This window comes from Pan troglodytes, chromosome 9 (assembly GCF_028858775.2).
Source record: "Pan troglodytes isolate AG18354 chromosome 9, NHGRI_mPanTro3-v2.0_pri, whole genome shotgun sequence".
NCBI classification, from domain to species: Eukaryota; Metazoa; Chordata; class Mammalia; order Primates; family Hominidae; genus Pan; species Pan troglodytes.
The window spans coordinates 127,927,787-127,951,551 of NC_072407.2; the positions used below are offsets into that span (position 1 = coordinate 127,927,787).

At 39.3% G+C, this 23,765-nt stretch overlaps 1 protein-coding gene across 8 annotated transcripts in view; it reads right to left on the reverse strand.

The window, feature by feature from the left end:
• CDON (cell adhesion associated, oncogene regulated) overlaps positions 1–23,765 on the reverse strand; it is a 104,774-nt gene that overhangs the window by 38,066 nt on the left and 42,943 nt on the right. For all 8 annotated transcript variants that reach the window (XM_009424449.5, XM_016922249.4, XM_054661701.2 and 5 more), the window contains exons 4-12: positions 23,522–23,668; positions 22,233–22,376; positions 20,991–21,278; positions 19,142–19,411; positions 14,243–14,596; positions 9,665–9,963; positions 7,825–7,999; positions 5,644–5,775; positions 1,136–1,339 (exon numbers count right to left, since the gene is read on the reverse strand). In XM_009424449.5, the coding sequence (XP_009422724.1) occupies positions 1,136–1,339; positions 5,644–5,775; positions 7,825–7,999; positions 9,665–9,963; positions 14,243–14,596; positions 19,142–19,411; positions 20,991–21,278; positions 22,233–22,376; positions 23,522–23,668 (2,013 nt within the window). The remainder of the gene's footprint in view (positions 1–1,135; positions 1,340–5,643; positions 5,776–7,824; positions 8,000–9,664; positions 9,964–14,242; positions 14,597–19,141; positions 19,412–20,990; positions 21,279–22,232; positions 22,377–23,521; positions 23,669–23,765) is intronic.

Genomic DNA, 23,765 nt, shown 5'->3' on the forward strand with positions numbered 1-23,765 from the left:
GACTCATGTCCATAACACTAAGCACTGAGTGCTACAACCACGCTGAAATTCAGCATCAGATCAAATAATTTTTGTCAAATAACAAGCAATTTTCCTCTTATTCAGTCACAGCAAAACACACACACACACACACACACACACACACGATGTACACCACAGTATTTCTAACTGTAAATAAACAGAAATAATCTAAAGCCCAGAAATAAAGAATAGGTAAGTGGATTATGGTATATTTATTTATATGAAAGGTAAATCTCTACTAAAAGTTGAGTTTGTGAAGAATTTTTAATGATACTGGAAAACATATACGATAAAATATGGGGAATATGGGATAATAAAACAATATTTATGGCACGATCCTGCGGTGGCTCACGCCTGTAATCCCAGCACTTTGGGAGGCTGAGGCAGGCAGATCACCTGAGGTCAGGAGTTTGAGACCAGCCTGACTAGCATGGTGAAACCCCATCTCTACTAAAAAATACAAAAATTAGCTGGGCGTAGTGGCAGGCACCTGTAATCCCAGCTACTCGGGAGGCTGAGGCAGGAGAATCGCTTGAACACGGGAGGTGGAGGTTGCAGTGCGCCGAGATTTCGCCACTGCACTCCAGCGTGGGCGACAGAGGGAGACTCCATCTCAAAAAAAAAAAAAAAAAGGCTAAGAAAAAATACAACGAAATATAAACAATGATTATCTCTGAATGGGTGAATTTTAGGTGACTTATTCTCTTCTTTATATTTTCTTTATTTTCACATTTTTATACAATAAGCGTGACTACTTTAACAATTCGAAAAAAATATAAGACTACTAAAAATATGCATCTGCCAGGTGCTATGGCTCACACCTGTAATCCCAGCACTTTAGTAGGAGACCGAGGGCGGCAAATTGCATGAGCCCAGGAGTTCAAGACCAGCCTGGGCAACATGGCAAAACCCTGTCTGTACAAAAAACACAAAAATTAGCCAGGCACGGTGGTGAGTGCCTGTAGTCTCAGCTACTTGGGAGGCTGAGGTAAGCCATGATTATGCCACTGCACTCCAGCCTGGGCCAACAGAGTGAGACCCTGTCTCAAAATATATAAATATATGTATCTAAAGTTCACATCGATGGTAAAAGGAAACGTTTGAATATTACTACCTGGTTCTAAACTACGAACTTCCACTGAAAGTTTGGAAGGAGGAATGTCTTCAGCTGCCACCAGCCAATTGCTGGTCCTCATCCGTTTATATTCGACTTTGAAGGCAGTGATTGGAGAACCCCCATTTGCCCGAGGAATCCAAGTGACATAGACTGATGTCTCTGATGCAGTGGAGATGGTAGGCCGATCTGGTGCCTCTGGAACTAAACACGGAAACGTTCATTTCAATAACCCACCATGTCAGAGACAAGAATAACATAGTTAAATTAAAGGGATAAGTCCCAAACTTCATGTTATTAAAGGTTCTTCACCAAACTTTTTGCCAGAGTTTATAACATTTACAGCAGTCTTCCTGTCCTCTGTGAAAATCTAATGGGAATACAGGAAATAAAGAGAAAGTAAAATGATCTATAAATTTGATAATTAGCTCTGAAAAACTGAAAGCTAACAAGTATGATCATTTTGACCATGCTATTCAGATTCATGGCTGAAATAAAATGTAAGTATTATTTGGTGCTTCAAGTTTGATTGTGGTTAAAATTTATAATAAATTTTCATAATTATGTGTTATCTTATTTGAATGTTTTTCTTCATCTATCCAAGCTACACAAAATACACTCAGCAATCTACTAATTCTTATACTATTACTATTCCATATTATCTTAATACACCTCAAGGCTATAGGAAGGTTACTCCAAAATACAGACTATAAGTGGCAAATAGAGATAAAATCTGACTGATAAAATCAATACTGTTAATAAAGGGGAGAGAGAATGCTGCTCAGGATGAATACGGGAAGACAGGATATGTCATTAAACAAAAGTGCTAGCAGAAAACATGATCCACGTGAACATGTAGAAAAGGGGGTCAGGGAGCTAGGGTCTAGCAGTTTTCACTTAGCACTGCCAAGGAAAGGGAATGCCCTAACACACCAGGTAGATGGTCTAGACTCTGCAGGAGGTGAAAACATGAGGAGTAAGCTCATCAGCCATTGAAACCATGTATCTAACTCTTCTTGATGACCAAGTGATATGGCTTGGATACTTATTCCCTCCAAATCTCATGTTGAAAAGTGATCCCCAATGTTGGAGGTGGGGCCTGGTGAGAGGTGTCTGTGTCATGGGGGTGGTTCCCTCATGATGGCCTGGTGCCCTCCCCATGGTAGTAAGCAAGTTCTCGCTCTGTTGATTCACACGAGAGCTGGTGATGTAAAAGCATGTGGCGTCTCTCTTGCTTCCTTTCCCACCATGTGATGTGCCTGCTCTCGCTTCACCTCCCACCATGACTGTAACCTGAGGCCTCACCGGAAGCCAAGTGATGCTGGTGCCATGCTTGCATAGCCTTCAGAACCAAGAGCCAAATAAACCTCTTTTCTTTATAAATTACCCAGCCTCAGGTATTCCTTTATAGCAACACAAACAGGCTAACACAACAAGCAATCTTGTGGTTGTAACTGGCTTCCCACTTGGTTCCTACAAGGAAAGAATGCTGACAGAAATAATCCGGTCTGTATGACAGTGACATTGCAAACTTGTAACTGCCATTCTGCTTTGCCTTGATCATCTGTGAACTGGATAGACATGAGCCTGTTTTTGAGAGACCAGTGATCTTTTGGCATGCTGACAATCAAGTTTCTAGAGCTGGAATGTGGAGGGCCAACTCTGGGCCATGGTGACGCTAGTTACTTTGAGAAAGCCACTAGGGAGCCCCATCTCTAGCCCATGCCATGCTCCTCAATTGAGCAACACCCTTCCACCTCAACATGTCTTCAACCCACCATACAAATACATAAGAAAGAAGAAAATAAAGTTGAATGTGGTATTTGTATGGAGAAAACTGTAGCATTTAAAAAAATATATTGCTTAAGGGATAAAAGAGGAATGTATTCAAAGCAGGCAATGCTGAGTGATACTTACTGTATTCCTTTCAAGTTAGAAAGCAATGAAAACAGAATGAATAGTATGGTTAGTGAATCTTTTTTAATACTAGAAAAACCAAACAACTTCCTTATGTTGATTCGTCTGAAATCAAAACTCACCAAACACCACAGTTCAAATAGGAAAAAGAAAGTTATTGGGGAAAATGTCTGCACGGAAAATAATACCTTCCATATCTAAAAGAAATAGCATGTGACTGTTAACAAGGTAGAAAAGAAAGACGGCACTTGGCGTTAGAAACGGACTTGGGTAGCAAGCCGTTTCTCCACTTTCTGGATGATCTGAGGCATCGTGCATGGTTAACCTCCTCATGTGTCAGTTTCCTAATCTGTAAAACAGATGTGGAAATCTGTTCCTCATTAGGTTGTTTTGAATATTAAATAAATCTTTTCTTGTGGTTATCTCTTCTTGGACAACTCCAAACTCATGATTTCCAAAACTGAATCCATAATCTTCACCTAAAAACTCTTACTACTTATCTTGGTAAATGATCTTCTGGCGCCCACACCCAATCCATCATCTTTCTCCTGCTCATTCAGTGTGGACTCCATTCCCTTAATCTCTCATACAGGTCCTCCTCTTCCTCCATCCACACTGTCACTCCCCTTATTTCTCTAGCCTTTTCTTTTGCTATTCCTCCCTTCTCCTTCTCTAAAATCCTTTGGGGTTCACTATAGCTTTCAAGGAAAGATTCAACTTTGAAGCATATCACACGAGGCATTCCCCACAGTAACCAGTCACACTAAATAAAATCTCTAACCTCTCAATCTCTAAACATAATAGAACATGTCAGCCACTTGTCGAGATGTCTTTGCTGGAAACTCTTTTGCTGTTTCATCTGTCTGTATCGTCGTTCTCCTTTGAAGCTTAGCTTACGATGCAGAGAAGCCTCTCTTATCTACTCACCCTTGTCTACACTGAGTGACCGACTTAGATATTTCTCGTGAACCCATAACACCAAGGGTATAATCTCGAGCATAAGCAATCAAAATTGTTATCAGTTTGTCTATATTATCCACATATTGTTAATGGGTTTAGCTATTTATATCATCCACTATACTGTAATTTTTCTAAAAAAATAGAAACAGGATCTCACTCTGTCACCCAGGCTGGAGTGCAGTGGAACAATCATAGCTCACTGCAGCCTCAAATTCCTGGGCTCAAGCGATCTGCCTGCCTCAGCCTCCTGAGTAGCTAGGACTACAGGTGTACCCCACCACACATGGCTACTTTTTAAATTTTTTGTAGATACTGGGTCTCACTACGTTGCTCAAGCAGTTCTCAAACTCCTGGACTCAAGCGATCCTCCTGTCTCAGCCTCCCAAAGCACTAGTATTACAGGCGTGAGCCACTGTGCACCACCATGCTAGGCCTATATTGTAAACTTCTTAAAGGCAAGGATTATTTTATCTTTGCTGTTCCAGCATTTTATACAGTATCTGCCAGAGGGTGTGTAAAATAAATGATAAGGTTTTTGTTTTTCAGACATTACTTTTATTCACATGAAATTACTACTCATATATGTAATCTGCTTAAGGTAGCTGAAACGTGCCTCAAAGATAAGAGCACTCAAGTAAAAGAGATTCATGATATTGAAGATACAGACGTGCTTCGGAGGGAGTTCAAAGTGTTATAACCTGCTTTTGTCTGACATCAATTCATGGAAAACTGTAAAAATATGGAAGAGAAGTCTGAAAATTCTCAGAGCTTAGCAATGAAATTTTAAGTCTTCCCTAGATGTCCTGATGTTTTAGGACAATCACAAAAAGCACACCTGGTTATAAGTGTAGTGCTCATATAAGTGTGAAATTTAAATACTAAAAAAGTCTTTTGAAAATTATACAGCTAAGACCTTTAAAAACCATAAGATTAACTAGATATAGCAAAAAAAAAAAATAAAAAGTAACATGTAATCCTTCAGTAAAATAACTTACCACAGGTACCACCATACATTTTGATAAGTCACACACATGAAAAGTGAGATTTTCAGAGTTCAAAATATAAATGTCCTTCTCTTACTAGAGAAGAAACAGAAAACTCCTTCCTTTTTCTCTTTTTTTTTGAGGTCTCACTCTGTCATCCAGGCTGGAGTGCGGTGGTGTGATCTCAGCTCACTACAACATCTTCCTCCCAGACTCAAGTGATCCTCCCACCTTGGCCTCCTGAGTAGCTGGGACTACAGGCGTGTGCCACCACACCCGGCTAATTTTTTTGAATTTTTAGTAGAGACAGGGTCTCCCCCTATGTTGCCCAGGCTAGTCTCAAACTCCTAGTCTCAGGTGATCTGCCCACCTCAGCCTCCCACAGTGCCTAGCCACAAAACTCCTTTCTTGAGTTCTAAAAACTTAGTACCAGAACATTTTGAGTCAGAGTTAATGAAGTTAAGTACTAATCATGACACTGAGATGCCAAAGTTTAAATATAGGACATTAAAATTGTTGAAATAGAACCTAAAAGACCTGTATGGTAAGACATGAAAATAAACAAACACCCTATTCCACCCCACCTCCCAAAATCTGAAGCAGGTCAGTTATATTTGTAAAGAAACAATAAAATATTCTTCTTTTTACCTCCACTGTGCCTAGAGGAATCTGTAAGTACCACTCCAAAATTGTTGTTTGCAGCCTCTGAAACAGCGGGATACTTAGGGATGCCCACGGGTGGAGAGGATGCCTGGGTGTTTTTTGATGATGCTGTTTTTTCTAGAAAGGTAAATAAACATATACAGTAACATAAGCATATATGTATGTAAAGTGGAAAAAAAGAGTACTGTGAAACTTACCTGGTATGTGGTTATACATTTATGAACTTATCAGACACAGCATCTAAATGTAAGACCTACTTCATAAATACTTAGCTGATCTGAGGAACTGACCAAAAATTACTTTTTTTTCTAGTATCTTTAAAGTAAAGCTAAAATATGTCTTTCTTCATTCTAACTTTACATATGCAAAAAAATAGGTGAAAAAGCCAAATGACTAAGTGTTCAAACTATTAGTCCATTTTTCTTTTTACTGTATATATTTCTTAATTCTAAGCTACAAAACTCACCATTAAAGAGCTTCTGCTAAGTTTTCTAAGGAAAAGCGTCACATTGTTTTAATATTTCAAGAGGCAAAAAGTGAAATTGATTTGTTAAAAACTGAAATGCATGATTACTCAGTATTTATAGGTCAGACTCCATGAACACGTAATGACTGATTATGAAAATGAACTCAAGATACATTTAAAATAGAAAGTACTCGTTATTTTTCTGACCAGACTTAGTAATTAGATGAAAGGATCTTTTTCAAAAGCCACTAGTTGGTTTCTTCTCAATCTTCATACCTCCTTTTCGTTACAGGGCCATACTAAAATACTCTTCCACCCAGTTCCCTTCTCTACCCACTAACGTCTCTTTGTTCATTTACAGCCAAGCCACGATGGCATCTTTTTTATCAAGCCTTCCCCAACAAGCCGCCCTGCAGAAAGAATATCCTTCCTTTGTGCTTCCCCAGCACTGTCCTTGGAAATCTCCTGTGGTACTTGGCATATTCTGGTCTCTTTGCCTACAATCCTGCCCACCTCCACACTATCCAGACTCCAGCCAGCTCAAATGTTCCAGCTCTTCTCAGCTCACTCAGAGGTAAAATCAAAGTCGTCCCAAGGTGGATGGCGTGCTGTGTGATGTGGACACCCCGTTGTTCCCTGGGATCTCTCCCCTACAGCCTCCTCACCCACGTTGCTCCCATCACAGCAGCCCCCTCATGTTCCTAGTGAACACCATGTACACCCAACCTTGGGCCCTGGCACTTGCTATCTCTGCTGGGAATGTTCTTTCTCTAGAGAGACACGTGGCTTTCTACTTCCCCTCCTTCATGTCTCTGCTCTGATGTCGACCGCTCATTGAGGACTTTTCTGGCCACCTGCTTAAACTGTTAACAACTCCTACCCCATATACTTCCTGTATCCACCCCCTAACTTATATCTCTGTTAACACCTTCTAATGTACTTATAACTTACGTGTAAGTCTCTCTCAACTAGAGTGTAAGCTCTACAAGGCCACAAGTTTTGTCTATTTTGCTTCTTCCCTAACATGTAAAAGGCATTCAATAAATATTAGCTGAACTGAATACTGTCTTGTAGTTGGTATTAAGTTACACATCTTAGCTTTCTTATCAAAGTATAAGCTCTGTCGGGATGGATCTCATTTTGACCATCTTCATTTTCCCTATATCATCTATCCTCATTGCCTTGTATAACATAAGCTTTCGAAAACATCTGTGGAATATTCTATAGAATAGGACAATACAATCACGTAAATGTGACCCCAAAATGGAAGGGGGAGGCTATAATAGGGTCGTTTAGTGAATTTATATATAGGAATTTCTACTATCCAAAAGAATTCTGGTTGGGCACAGTGGCTCACGCCTATAATCCCAGCACTTTGGGAGGCTGAGGTGGGCAGATCACGAGGTCAGGAGATCGAGACCATCCTGGCTAACACTGTGAAGCCCCGTCTCTACCAAAAATACAAAAAATTAGCCGGGCATGGTGGCACGCACCTGTAGTCACAGCTACTCGGGAGGCTGAGGCCGGAGAACTGCTTGAACCTGGGAGGCGGAGGTTGCAGTGAGCTGAGATTGTGCTACTGCACTCCAGCCTGCGTGACAGAGCAAGACTCCATCTCAAAAAAAATAAATTAATAATTTTCACTAATAAATTGACATCAGGGCAGCCAGCTCATTCCTCCAAAGGAAGCCCTCACTCACCTTTGCTGGTTCGGAAGGTAAGCATGGCAGGTTGGCCTTCACCTGCTGCGCTTCTTGCTACCATCAAGACTTCATAAAGACTAGATGGCTCCAGCTCAGCTAAATGGAGCTCATTTTCACTTCCTGGGACTCGAACCGTGTGCCAGCTTCCCAACATGCCAACCCCATCGTCCAGCTGCCCAAGAGAAAACACACCAGAAAAGAAAAGCAGGAGATGGAGGATAGGAAATCTTTCGGTCACATTTGATCAAAACTAGGATTCATTTAATTCTAGAAGAGTTTTAAGAAGTAATACAGCATGGTAAGTAAAAAAGACACAATACTTCTTCATATTAAGAAATAGAAGATCTGCTGCAAGAACACTGCAATTCTCACTGTAGAAAGACTCCTGGCTCTGCATCTGACCACTAATGTGTGGCCTCAAGCAAGTTACTGCCCTCCCAGACTCTGTTTCCTTTACTTGTAATGGAAACAATGCCTTCTTTCTTCCTGGGCTAATGAAGAATAAAATAAGTATAAAATAATAGGTATCATTGGTAATTATATAATACACATAATAGATACATGGTAAATTAAGACGATATTATATTATGTTATATGTATATGAATTATATAATTATGTATATTTCCAGCATTCTTGCTTCATGTCTTGACACTGTTCAATATGTGTTAGAGGAAATAAAAAGATCTAATCAGTTGTTTCTTGATTAATGGAACCAAGAAACAATATTGCATGGAGGTATTAGGGTAGATGAGATTACTAGCAAAACTTCTTCATCTAGAATCATTCATCAGGTTGGAAATAGTACATAAACCTTAAAATATCATCATATTAAAATATCATGTTATTTTTCCTAGTCATTAAAAACATTACCATTCAACAACGTATACTAAAATTTCTTGGACAAAGAAAATGATTTTAAATATGGAATGCATCCCTCCCATTTCATTCATTTACTGGTCTCATTAAACAGAGAGGAGCTTTTCCATTCTGCTCCAACACAAGCCCATGGGGAAAATGATATTTGAAGAGTTAACTGAGAGAGGCCCAAGGTTTACCACCAAAAATGACCTAACAATGTATGACTTTAATACAATTAAAAAGGCAACTTAAAGCTGGGCACAGTGGCTCATGCCTGTAATCCCAGCACTTTGGGAGGATTAGGTGGTGGATCACTTGAGGTCAGGAGTTCAAGACCAGTCTGGCTAATATGGCAAAACCCCATCTCTACTAAAAATACAAAAAAATTAGCCAGGTGTGGTAGTGCATGCCTGCAATCCCAGCTACTTGGGAGGCTAAGGCACGAGAATTGCTGGAACCCGGGAGGCAGCAGTTGCAGTGAGACGAGATCACACCACTGTACTGTAGCCTAAGTAACAGAGCAAAACCCTGTCTCAAAAAAAAAAAAAAAAAAAAAAAAACTTGAAATGCAAACAATTGGCATAAATTATGCCAGAAACTCTGTTCAAACAGTTGTTTTTAATAAGAAACTGCTTTATTTGCTACATAAATGGTATTCTACTACCTTAGAGAGGGAAGGAATTTGTGTTTTAAAAGTGGTTATAGAGCTTTATGTTGAAGGGTTAAAACATTTGAATAAACATGTAAAGACATCATTGGGTTCCTAGAATTCCAATTTGGGGGGAAATTATACTTCATTCTCAGTGCTTTCCTAGGATTGGTAAATCCAGCATGACTGGGATCTCTCTGACAAACTCAACAGTCTGGAAGACTCTTGTTCTGTTTCCTGCCATTCTACAAATGAAAAGGCAAAAGTATATGTTATACAAAGAACGTTCAGGTGTGAGCCGAGAAAGATGATAAACGACAAGACATTACCTTTCGATACTTCACAAAGTAAGCATTGATGGGCAGCCCACCATCCTTGCCTGCCCTCCACACCAGGTTGTACGTGTCTGGTGTGTGGGTCTGTGGGGGGCTCAGTATGATGGGGGCATCAGGAACAGAGATGCCGCTGGCATTTTTCTCTGGTGCTGATTCCACTGCACTGGGATGGACCTTCACCGGAAATGAGCTCAGTAACCCAGTTTCTGAACCATCTCTCTTACTTCTGTCATCATTCTGAGCAGCATCAGGAAGTGTGACTGTCTCTGCTTTTGTATTTGTTTCAAAAGGAACTGCAGGGAGAGAGAGAGGAGACAGCTTGAAGATACTCCTCATTTCATTGTCTTCTACCCAGTTTGTGACGTGACTGCCCTCACTTGTATTGTTAGCACAATTTGAGCCCCAGAAGTTAAAACGGGTAACACTGCCATTTATAATTCATGGAAATGTTTAACCTCTAATTGCAATCCTTTCTCATGGTGGAGCAAATGAATTACTTGAAAAACCAATTATATGATGCAATAGTGTAGCAGTTAAACGTTCTTATTTTTTCCTTGTTCTCTAAGAGTATTCTTTTTAGTAATAATCATTTGCTAGTTTAACCTCAGAAGATTTCAAGTTGGCCAGGCATGGTGGCTCACACCTGTAATCCCAGAACTTTGGGAGGCCGAGGCAGGGGAATCACTTGAGCCCAGCAGTTCAAGACCAGCCTGGGCAACATGGTGAAACCCCATCTCTACAAAAAACACCAAAATTACCCAGGCGTGGTGGCGCATACCTGTAGTCCCAGCTACTTGGGAGGCTGAGGTGGGAGGATCACCTGAGCCTGGGAAGGTTGAGGCTGCAGTGAGCCATGATTGTGCCACTGCACTCCAGCCTGGGCAACAGGCCAGCTAACTTCTACCCAAGGGGATCCTGCAACTACACCTCTCAAAAAAATTTAAAAAGATAAAACAAGCAGGCAGCCTTAACACTTACTACTAACAGCATACAGAATATACAGAGGAAGATAAAAATAATTTATTTGCACTGAAAAAATAAATAGGTTGCATACAGTCAAAGATAATTACTGAGCACATATTATGTGCCAAGCATTGTACTATCTTATAAACATAATCTCATTTAATTCTCCAAACATTCTTAGGTAGATGGTAATACTCCCATGTTACAGTTGAAGAAATTAAGGTTCAGAGAGACTAAGTGAAGGCTGCCAGAAGAATGTTCATGGTGCTGCTGTGAAAAAAAAATAATAAGAAAGAACAATTTATGAAAACAAATATACTGCCAGCACAATAAAACCTAAGGAGTGACGGCTTGGTTTCTCTAAAGTGCTATTAATACTGGCAACAGAAAATTCTATTTTTCACTCCTTTTGTGGAGGAAGAGTGCAGAGCAAACAACGTACTACTTTTATTTCCAAAATGAAGTCAGATTCCTGGTAAAAGATGGGTGTGTTTTTGGGAGAAGGGCTGCACTGCAGTAGAGAACCAACAGAAAACAGGACTAACAGTGTAAGGTTAGTTCTCTGTTAGTTTAAAAGAGAGAAAGGGTGTCCCAGAAGCATCCTCCATCAGAGAAAACAAGAAGCTAGTGAGGAAATAATGTAGAAGAAAACTAATTAAGTTCACTGAGACAACTTCAAAATATTGCTCCTGGAACAGCAGTGTTTATCTAGTGAGTCAGACTGCGGACTGATGTTCAGGGTGTGATCTGGTGCCTGCTAATGCAGACAGAAGGACTCAGCAAGTGGAGGTAATTAACTGTGGCTTGAGGTAGTGGAGAAGGACCTTTTTATCATTAGAAGTTTAGTGGATCCTCTGGGCAGTTTTCCACTGGGAAGTGGGATCTGGCTGTAAAAGAGTTTAAATGCCACATGCCTCATACAGAAGCATGAGAAAAACGTTAATGCTGCAGCTTCTCCACTGTCTGAGTATCAAAATTCCATTTCTGTAAGACTTAAGATGCAATGAGACCTCTCCAGAACTTTTATTAAAAGGGGGATTCAATTAACTTTCTTCTTCTGTTTCAATGATATAATCTGGGCACTTGGGAGATACACTCAACACAACTGAAAAGACCTTACCAGTACTTCCCCGGTGTTTTTGCATGTATTATCTCAACTTATCTTCAGAACTCTATGAAATGGGTAGAACAGGCATCTAGCATCTTTTAAGGTAGAATGTTTTTTGAATCGGAAAAGAGATTGATGCAACTACGGCAATGTAAATAAATTTAATGACTCTAAGTGGAAACTAATTAAACAGGGAGGGAGTACAACCATATCTGTCAAAGATGCTCCCACTGTGACCACTGCTGCCAACAACTCACAACCCAAACTATTCAGGAAACCCACACCAACTCTCATTATAGTTTTAAAGAGTACCACACACTCTACAAATATTTGTACATCCAGGACCTCAAAAACCCAAAGTCTCTGGAAAAAACAAAAGGCTGGGGAGAGAGTTATCTCTCTCTCTAACCTAGCTTGCTCTCCCCTTTACAGTACAGTAGTCAAATGACTTGTCAGGATGCTAGAATTTCATAAGGCTCAGATTCCTATGCAAAGAAGTGAGTTGTCATGTATTGTTTTGAGTTTTAATAAACTCGGTTGGATCTTAATAATTATACTAGAAAATTAAAAAAAGACAACGTAGGACCTCTTTGGTAGAATACAGCTGATGGGGTTACCATACATAAAAGTAGTATTTATCAAGACATAAAATCCTGGAGCACAGGGGAATCTTAAAGATCTTCTAAAGTTAGTTCACATAACTTCAAAGGGCTTCCGATTTCTCATATTTAAGGTGAGGAAGTTAGACAAAATATCTAGTTTCATCAGCCATAAAACTATGACATCTGTCTCTCTACACCCTGTATTCACATAATCGCTTCAGCTAAATTCTACCCAAGGAGCTCCTGCAACTACACCTGTCATGCAGTTAACAATTTCGAGCAGAGCCACTCTTATTTTTGCCTAGAGGAATAGAAATATAAACACACACGCATATTCATTTATAGGTGCAAATTTATGTAACACTGAACTACTTTCTTCATTTAAGGATTCTTAATGTTTCTAAAATCAGTAACTATTTCTTCCTTCCCTTAACACTGCCACAAGAGATCACTGTAATTTAATAATAATTAGACAGTAACAATCATAACTTTATACTTAGCATCAATGGAGGGCTTTCTATTGCCAGACACCATTCTAAGCACTTACTATGCATTAACTCCTTGGATTCTCACATCAACCCTATGAGTGGGGCACCTTCACTATACCTGTTACACAGATGAGGAAACAGAACAGAGAAGTGCAGTGATTTGCCCTTGGGTTACAAAGCTGCTAAGTGGCAGAGCCAGGATTCTGACACAGCCCACATGCTCAGCCTCCACATCTCTCCCACCGCTAACATGCACAAGAGGATAAGGGGAAGTCCCTGGTCTCCACCACTTCTCCTCCGCCTCCAGCTTCATTCAGAGCAAGGGCGTCCTTGTTTGCACGTGAAGGGAAATCGTATGTGCACATACGAACTCTTTTTTATTTCAACCATCACTCCTCTGCCAAGGACCCCCTGTTGACCACTGCTCTGGCTAAGGGTGCCCACACACTGGTCATGTGGTCCAGACTGTGGCGGATGGGCCAGGGGAGAGGAACTGTGGGGACCAGACTGTGAACTCACTGAAGCAGGAAATGCTGGAGCCCCAGACCTGTCTAGAAGGAGGAACGTGGGCTCTGAGCTCAGCATAAGCACTGCTCCTCGACCCTATGGGCTCTTTAACCTGTGGGACCATGGCCCCAGGCAGAAGAGAGCCACGCTAAGCCCCTTAAAGCAGAGGCCAGGGTCAGAGACCTCAGTTACCCAAAACTAAAGGCAGTACTGCCTTTGATGTTGGGCCTCTCACAAGACAAATAAGATGACAATCTACACCCAACTGACTAGCTGTTGGGGAAAGCTGCCCTAAATGCCTACTGATGGAAGGTCTGAATTTGAATTAAGTCAAGTTTGAGTCCATTTCCATGAATATTAATAGTCTATATACCAGTACATCAAAAATCATACATAGTTTTTAAGTCATCACAAAAAATCAGTAAAATATGAAGAATTAATATTATACATCCCATTAGAAAATAACTTGGGATAAGACACAGGGAATATATACATACAGGTATTACTTAATAGTACCACAACTCTACATTCTCAATGAAGGCCAGTCCTTTAGACCCAATACTGTAGTTATCAAGGGCATAAAAAATGTCTGCAATATCATTTTCGGTAGCTTAGAAAACCAAAAGCATTAATCTCAAAGACAGGTTATATTCTGGGCCTGCTCCCAAATGAGGGCTTTCTGTATTGCACCTACAATCTTAACAAACACATCAGAAACAGAGACCAAAATTCATGTGATTCACATAAAGTGAAATACCAAGAAATACAGTTCTACATTTCACTGTCATCAGGAAAAAATATAGAGAGATTGCTGGATTCATTAAAATAACATATTTCAAATCACTTTATCTTCTATTATAAAAGGAAATTACTCAACTAAAAATAAATAATAATGGCAACTCACCAACCATGAGAGATGCTTCTGCCTGTGTGGTACCATGTTCATTTGTAGCTTCGCAGATGTATTTCCCCGCATGTTCCTGAGTCACAGCCTGAATATGGAGAGAGCTTGCACCAGCTTGGGACATGACGAAGTACACAGGCTCCAGGTTCAAGCCCTCAGGTCTTGATAACTGTGATTTTCGGGATTTCGATCTCAGGACTTGAGATGGATGGCTGGTTATCAATCCATGGCTGTCATACCAACGAATGACCGGAACCGGCAGCCCACTGGCATTGCAGGACAGAGTAACAAAGTCTCCGTCTGCAACCTTTGCACTTACTGGTGCCATAATTATAACTGGCTTGAATCCACCGTCTATTAAAAAAGTAATTCACATATGAAAAATGAAGAACATTGTAGTACCTACGATGCAAAACAACTTCATCCTATCACGTAAATGTGGGAGTAATGATTAAAACCAAGATAGCTACCTCCTTATTAGTTCCCTTCTCAACTTTCACCAAGTAAGACTGTCAATAAATGGTAGAGTTGTTTCATAGCTGTGGGCTCCTAAACATTTCCTACGTAAATTTCCTGTCCTTCAGAAAGAAAGGAATATATATAAAGAAATCTTTTGAGAGTTTTCTGAAGGTACACTACACATATTTGACCACTGCAAATATAGAACATATGAGGTTGAAACCTCAGACCTTAACAGGAAAAATGTGTAAATAAGTATAAAAGTAGATAATTTTCCTTCAAGAAAATGGTCAATTTTGTGGGGTAGGGTGGGAAGGGAGGCAGGAATCTGATTATAAAAAGCGTGGGAGAAAAAAACCTGTTCTCAATAAAAGCTGATACTGATGATACCTGTATGTTTTTTCCCATAGGCATGAACAGAATTTTTGTTTCTAAATTAAAGTGGCACCAAATCTTTCCTTTTGATCCTGGTATTCTCTGGAGGTATTTTGAAGAGAGCTTACAATGGAATATTGATCAAAGTAAATGACATTTTCTCTAGCATGTCTGTCTTTTTCTCCAGTCCTCCTTCCCATGTCTGACAAAACCAACCAACAACTGATACCAGATTTCTGGATTTTTGCCAAGCTACTGAGTGTAAAATGCTATCTCACTGGTCAGAACATGCATTTTCCTGAGGACTAATGAGGCTGAACATCTTTGCATGTGATTATGTGACATTATTAATTTTCCTCCTCTGTGAAATGCCTTTGTCAGTTTTTCTATTGGGTCATGAATCTTTTCTGCAGTGATTCGGAGTTCTCTGTATATACTAGATTCTGTTCTTTTGTTTAGGTATGCATGTGACTAGTATCTCCTTCCTAATGTACTGCTTTTCTTTTCAGCTTTTAACAGTATCTATTAGGAAGATGTTTTCATTTCAATGTGGTCATCCTTTAAAATGAGCCTTTTAAAATGTCTTATTAAAAAGTTTTACCCACAGATCATACATTCTTCAATGTTTTCTTGAAAACTTTTTTCATCTCGTCTTTCATATTTAGATCTTTAATCCACTGAGAATGTATCTTTTATACAATGTGAGTAAGACCCTGAGTTTCACTTTTACCTCCATGCTGATAACAATTATCCCACATCAAAATGCGAAATGGGTCTCCTCCCTGCTGATCTGCAATGCCGGCTCAGGCAAGCCCTTACATGCAAATGTCTTTCTGAAAGTCTCTATCTTGTTCCAAGAGTCTATCTGTTTCTGTACCAATATAATATTTTCTTAATTACTACAGATATTTTAGATGTTTAAGGCAAGTCTCCCATGTTCTTTTTCTCCTTCCTTTAGAGTGTCTTTGCCATTCTTGGGCATTGGGTTATGCATATAAATTTTAGAATCAGTTTGTCAAGGTCCTTAAAATATTATGATGAGATTTTAATTTGAATTGCATAAATCCACAGAAAATTTTTAGACCAGATAACTATATAATACTGAATACAATATATAATATTGAGGAACTGATATCTCTTCCTATATAACTGGCGGTGCTTTACTGCTGTGATATAAAAAAGGTGGTTTTTAAATTATACTTTCTGTTTGTTGCTGGTATGCAGAAAGGCAACTGATTTTTTTTTTTAAGAGACATAATCTCGCTCTGTCGCCCAGGCCGGAGTGCAGTAGTGCGATCTCAGCTCACTGCAACCTCCACCTCCCGGGTTCTAGAAATTCTCCTGCCTCAGCCTCCTGAGTAGCTGGGACTACAGGTTCACGCCGCCATGCCTGGCTTTTTTTTTTTTTTGTATTTTAGTAGAGACGGGGTTTCACTGTGTTGCCCAGGCTGGCCTCGAACTCCTGAGCTCAGGCAATCCACCCACCTCCACCTCCCAAAGTGCTAGGATTACAGGCGTGAGCCACCTCACCTGGCCAAGGCAACTGATTTTTGTTCATTGGTCTTCATCCATCCACCTTGCTAAATATTATTATTTATCATAATAGGTCATAATAGGACATGCAACAGCCATCATAATGGCCAGCAAACTATTTGGGATAGCCCATGTTGACAATCATATCCGGCTGTAAATTTACAATGATCTGGGTTCTTTCCTTCTTTTTCATGTCTTTCTGTGCTGGTTAGGATTTCCAGTATAATGATGGCCAGAAGAGATTTTCAAAGGGAGTGCTTCTTATATTTCACCATTAAATGCAATGTTTCCTGTAAGTCCTTGTTAGACACTCCTTATTAAGAAAGTTCAACTCTATTTCTACTTTTCTAAGTGTCTAACATGGATACTTAATTACGTCCAATGTTTTTCCATCTCTAGTGAGATAATCATACTGTTTTTCTCCTTTATTCAATAAATAGGGTGAATGACACTCTACATTTTCAAGTGGATTCCTGGGATAACTGTTCAGAAATGACATATTTTCTTTTTTACACTGTCCTGGCTTGCTAATATATTATTTAGGATATTTACACCTATGTTCATAAATGAGATTGGCCTTTGATTTTCCTTTCTTGCACCATCTTATTGTGGTTCTGGAATCAAGACTGGAGAGTTTCCATCTTTTCCTCTTCTCTGGAACACTTTGTACAATATCTGAAATGGTCTATCACTTTGAAGTTTGGTAGAACCTCCATAAAATCATCTGGCCCCTTATTTTCTTTGTGAGATTTTTAACTCCTAATTCAACTTCTTTCATAGGTGTAGGACTATTCAAGCTTATTTCTTTTCAGTCAGCATTCTAAGTTACATTCTTTCCTCAGAATTTGTCCATTTGTCTTTATTATAATTTTTTGTCACAAAATTTAGCTTAATCTTATTATCTTTAATTGCTGTAAGACTTGTATTTATAGCCCTCTTTTGTTCCTAATATTATTTGTACCTTCTTTCTTTTCTTTGGATCATTTTCCCCAAAGATGTGTCCATTTTCTTAGACTTTACAAAGGGCCAACCTCTATCTTTATTGATCCTCTGTATTTTATCTTTGTTTTCTATTTAATTGATTTCTGCCCTTATTTTTATGATCTTTTTTTCTTTCTTTGAATCTATTCTGTTATCCTTTTACTTCACTCAGTAGTTTTTAGTCTTACTAATTTTCTTTTACAGCCACAGAAGGCTATAAATTTCCTTTTAAATTCCATTTGACTGTCTCTTACAAAACTGATCTGTAGCATTTTCATTATCATCCAGTTCAAAGTATTTTAAATTTCTATTATGATTTCTTTTTTTGATCCAACTATTGAGAAGTATAATTTTAAATGTCCAAATACATGCCAATTTTTAAAAATTGTTTTCATTATTAACTTCTAAATAACTTACACTAATGTCAGAACATTTGGTCCATATTATATTGATTTTCTGAAATTTAAAATATTTATAACTCATATCATAAACAATTGATTTCCCTAACAGATAAAGAACTCTTATAAATCAAGAAGAAAAAAGACCAACAACCTAATTTTTTCAATGAGCGAAAGACAAAGAACAGTCAATACACAGAAATGCAAATTTAAAGGGCTCAAAAACATGAAGAGAGGCCCAACTTTACCTGTAATAAAAGAAATATAGATTAAACGGTTCTCTTTTTTACCTATCAGATTGGCAAAGACTTTAAAAATTGACAATGCCCCATGTTGGTGAGGGTTTGAGGAAACAAGGAGAGTTAAGTATTGCTGGTGGGAGTGTACACTGGTAACGACTATGGAGAGTGATTCAGTAATCTCTACCAAAATTACCAACACAGATATGGTTTTATTCTGCAAGTTCATTTCTAGGAATTTCTTTTACAAATACTCACACAGGCGCAAAATAATCTTTGTAGAAGGGCATTCATTATAGAACTATTTGTAATAGCAAAAGATTAAAAACAACCATCAATAAGGTACTAGTCAAATTGTTACAACTACACAATGGACCACTAAGCAGCAACTTTTTAAAAAGGAATGAAAATACTTTTTATGTACCATATGAGAAGATATCCCAAGATGTTAAGTAAAAAATTTATGGTAAAGAATGCTACCACTATTTAGGTAAAAAAAACAAAAACAGGTATTGTTATAAAATGCACACACACTCTCTCATGTTGTGTGAAACCACTCATATGTGCACTACATACAAGGTTGCTCAAGAAACTGATAAAACTAATTATTTCTAAAGAGAGGAACTGACTGTCTAGGGAATAAGAGTAAGAGAGAGATTGTACCATATAGATTTTTAAAGTATGCAGAATCTGTTGAAATTTTTTTTAAAACTTTTTTTAATGAGCTTGATTAATAAGATTACTTCTTCATGGAAATGCCTACCTGTCACTAGTCAGGAACATGGAAAATGAACACCGTTCTTGTACGGTGCTAGGGTTATTTTCTTTTAGTAAAAATAATTTCATTTTTGACCACAACAAAAGCCCATCTGTAAAAGAAAAGTTCTTATGACTGGCACGACCTAAAAGCCTACCATTTTCAATTTCAAGTCTTCCAGTAGAGTGCATAAATCCAATCCCATTATCTGCTACACACTGATACATCCCAACATCTTCCACGGTAACCCCACTGATTTTCAGTCCGTTTCCTGCAGTTAGATGTCGTGCAGAAGGATGAATAGGCTGTGCATTGTGAAACCAGGTACAGTTGGGGGCTGGGTTGCCATGAACGTCACAGGTAAAGTGTACTGTGGCACCCAGAGACACTATCTGATCCTGTAGTCCTTTAGAAATGGAAGCATGTTCTGAAAATAAAACACACAAATTAAACTCTAGCCCTCAAAATGTACTTCTTAAATTATCACTCGAGTGATAAAAATCTTCTCTCTACCAATAACCAGTTGAAACAAAGTTGCATTGTTTATTCACATTCTTCTGTCTGCTGTGGTAATCAAAAAAAAAAATTAGAAATGTTCCACTAATAGGATAAACCATATGTTGCTAATAAGATATAGTCTCCTTTCATAGATTACACCACCCACTTAACTCCCCACAACATACGCGAATACACACATATATACAAATAGTTTCTAATCCTGGGCTTCTCTTAGCATTTATTTCAGGTGATTAGTTTGAAATACAGTAACAATTTCCCTGGATTTCACACTAAACAGAAGCCAAAACAGAAGAACATTTTACTCAGAGGTTAAATTATGTTTACGGTCAATTCAACTTTGAGGTTAGATGTATAACAGGTGAAAATAAAAAAACAAAACTTCCTTTAGGGATCCTTAAAGTCACTTATTACCCACAAGTGTATCATTTATCAGAATTTGTAGCCTCAGTCTAAATTATGCATATTAATCCAGTCCTAATCACTGAATTCCAAAGCCCACTTGTCATACACTTATGTTAATTCCAGTGTTGCTAACCTATAGCAGGCCATGGTTATAAATATTATAAATACATGCAAAGAGTTTACAAAAGTTTTATTCACTATGAAACCACTTTCCACCTAATTTTTTCATGAAAATCTGTTTCAATAAAGGAAAACATTTTCTGCGGCTACACATGATAGTGAGGTAGGTAGCTGGTTAGAAACAAAGGAATAGCTTTGAAATAAAGTATACATAGAAATGTGGGTGGAAATAATTCAATTTTATCACCCTGGCATTGGTAAGAGCACCCCAAAAAAGAAAATTAAATTAAATAGATTGATTTCTTTTTGAGATGACATTTTCTTTTTTGAGACAGGGTCTGGCTCTGTTGCCCAGACTGGAGTGCGGTGGCGTGATCTCAGCTCACTGCAACCTCCGCCTCCCGGGTTCAAACCACCCTCCCACCTCAGCCTCCCAAGTAGCTGGGATTACAAGCCTGTGCCACCACACCCAGCTAATTTTTGTATTTTTGGTAGAGATGGGGTTTCGCCATATTGCCCAAGATAGTGTTGGACTCCTGGGCTCAAGTATTCTGCCCTCCTCAGCCTCCCAAAGTGTGAGTTACCATGCCTGGCCGGACATTTTCTCATCAGTACTCTGTCTTAGTTACTACTACTGGATACTACACACAGATATAGGCTAGATTCTTCCATTCTCCTGATTTCCAGTTTTTTCCTCCATGTTATGAAGAAGGGAGAATAATCTCTATATTGTACAACGAGGTTGGGGGTGAGGTTCCCAAGAATATTCCATGCGAAATGCTCTATGCCACCCAGAAAAATGGCCTAATTCAGCAGTCCATTATAAAAATGAAACTTGTTCTGGCTAGGGTATAGATAGTTCTAGATACTCCCTATTTCAATTTCACAAATAGATCTTTCCTTCAGATATCAGTTAGACCAGAAAAATGGCTTCATTTGAAAAAAACTAAAAACTAACATCTTACCAAGTACATTAACCATGTAAGTCACATATTTTACATCTCCAGACTTGTTTCCCGCCATGCAGGAATAGTTTCCGGAGTCCGCCGGGTCAACGCTATCGGTGGCAAGATGAGAATACAACCTTCTCCAGTTGCTTCCTGGTGCAATGTCCTGCCCGTCCTTTAGCCAATACACCTGAGAAGCCGGGACCCCACTCACCACACACTCCAAGGTTACAGGGCTACGAGAAAGAACAGCTAATGCCTGTGAATGGGTGGGGTGAAGAATGTGAAAATCATCTGAAGAAGGACCTGGAAAAGGAAAGGAGATGAGAGATTATTAGTAAGTCTTCGCTTCTAATCTCTTGCTTAGCAAACCTGTGGGCATCACCATTTTCCCATGTATTCTTTATACTACAAGGTCCTATTTGGTGGTTAAATCCTTTTTAGTTGAGGATTAAAAGATTTTTGTGGTCCTTTAGGGCTACTTCTGAATTGGCAGTTTGGAAATGCAGAATTCCCAACAAGTTCAAAAGCCACGCCTCTGCTATGCTCTATTGGTGCTACCTCAACTCAACCGCCATAACCTAAAAATCAACAGTGATTTTCATTACATCTGAAAGAAAGAGGACAGACATATCTCTTTTTTTTTTTCCAAAATTCACAGACATCAATTTAATGACCACTACTATAAAGCTGTATCTCCTCTATTTCTTCTTGTTTGAACAAAGGGCAAAATTCTCCACATGTATTCACTCTGTCACCTTGGCCAAAATTCCCTTCTGTAAGGTACATTTTTAAAGCATGTACAGAACTCTTCTATAATGCATTCATGTATTTACTTTTTTTTTTTAAGACAGAGTCTCATTCTGTCACCCAGGCTGGAGTGCAGTGGCGCAATCTCAGCTCACTGCAACCTCTGCCTCCCACGTTCAAGCGATTCTACTGCCTCAGCCTCTCAAGTAGCTGGGACTACAGGCATGTGCTGCCACACCCAGCTAATTTTTGTATTTTTATTAGAGACAGGGTTTCACCGTGTTGGTCAGGCTGGTCTCAAACTCCTGACCTCAGGTGATCCACCTGCCTCAGCCTCCCAAAGTGCTGAGATCACAGGGGTGACCCACCACACCTAGCCTGTATTTACTTTTTTGGTAAGACTTTTTATGATAAACAAACAGGATTTGAAAAAAAAAATGAACTATCATTGCCCAACTTTTTATGAGGACTCTTCCTCTTCCAGTTACCAATATTCTCCCAAATACTTACGACTCACAAGGAGCTTTCGGCCAATAGGTTCAACTTTTAATTGATGTGTGACAGGATTATAAGCTGCACATTTGTATGATCCCTTGTCCTCTAAGGATACATTCAAAATCTGAAGATTTCCTGATGGAAGGATTAAGTAATTCTCTGAGGAAGGAAGGGAGTGCAGTTAGGCCTCTCCCTTTATGAAGGACACCACAGCACAACTAAAACTCACAAAGGTTGATCATTATGCTCTATTCCATCTTACTTTATTTTAGAGATGGGGGTCTCATTCTGTCACCCAGGCTGTAGTACAGTGGCATAAGCATGGCTCGCTACAGCCTGGAACTCCTGGACTCAAGCGGTCCTCTCACCTAAGCCTCCCAAGTAGCTGGGACTACAGGTGCACGCCACCACACCCAGTTAATTTTTAAATTTTTTGTAGAGATGGGGGTCTCACTATATTGCCCAGGCTAGTCTTGAACTCCTGGCTTCAAGTGATCTTCCTGCCTCAACTTCCCAAAGTGCTGGGATTATAGGCGTGAGCCACCGGCCAGCCTGCGTTACATTTAGACATGAGATTAGCGGTAAAGAAGCAATCAAGGAAAATTTCTTAAATGAAGGAAAGGGAAAGTCAAGGCAGAATAGAAAAAAAAGTCTACAGAACTAGCATAGCAAACCAAACCCAGCAGAAGCATGTTAACGGTAGTGAATCTCAAAGCACAAGAAACATGCTTTGACTTTGGCAAACCTCTAGCTACAGCACTGGTCACATGGTGTTCCTGCACTGTCTAGTCATTCATTTTTTTTCCACAAATACATATTAAGGGGCTACTTTCTGCCAACAATGGCCAGGCACAAGTGCTACGGCAAGGAAAAGAGCAGACAAAAACCCTGCATGCATGCAGCCGGCATTCCAGTAGGGGTATGTGGGGAGGTCAGAGGAAAAGACAAACAATAATAAACTAACAGAAATATGAAGAACACAGTATCAGGTGTGATCAATTCTATAAAGAAAAGCAAAACTAAATAAAGGGGCCAGAGAGCACCAGGCATATTATTTTAGAAAGGACCATGAGGGCTATCTTTTCCAAGGAAGTGAAATCTGATGGGGGTCTGAAGGAACTGAGGGAGTGAGGCCTCAGGGTATGGGGCCATAATTATTTGTATATTGTAACCATTTGTTTTAGTCCTCTCCACTCATGCCTTCTTGTATCCACAGTTCGTCCCTAGCACACAGAGCTTAGAAGCAGCTTATTTAATGAACATTTGTTCTGTGTGTGCCACCGGCTTTTCACAAAAGGTCTCACCTGTGGAATGTTTCAGCCATTTTCCCCGGATTTTATAGCGCACCTCAGCTTTGGGGTTACTCTCCGGTACCCTGCAGCCAATGAAACCAGCACTTTTTTCTTCTGCTGTAATAACATGCTTTGTGGATGAACCAAAATCACCAAGAACTGAAATATATAAGGAAACAGATAAATAAATACATGCAAATTTGAATTCTTTTTCCCAAAGGAAATTTAAAAATTAGAAACAACATCTGCAGCATGG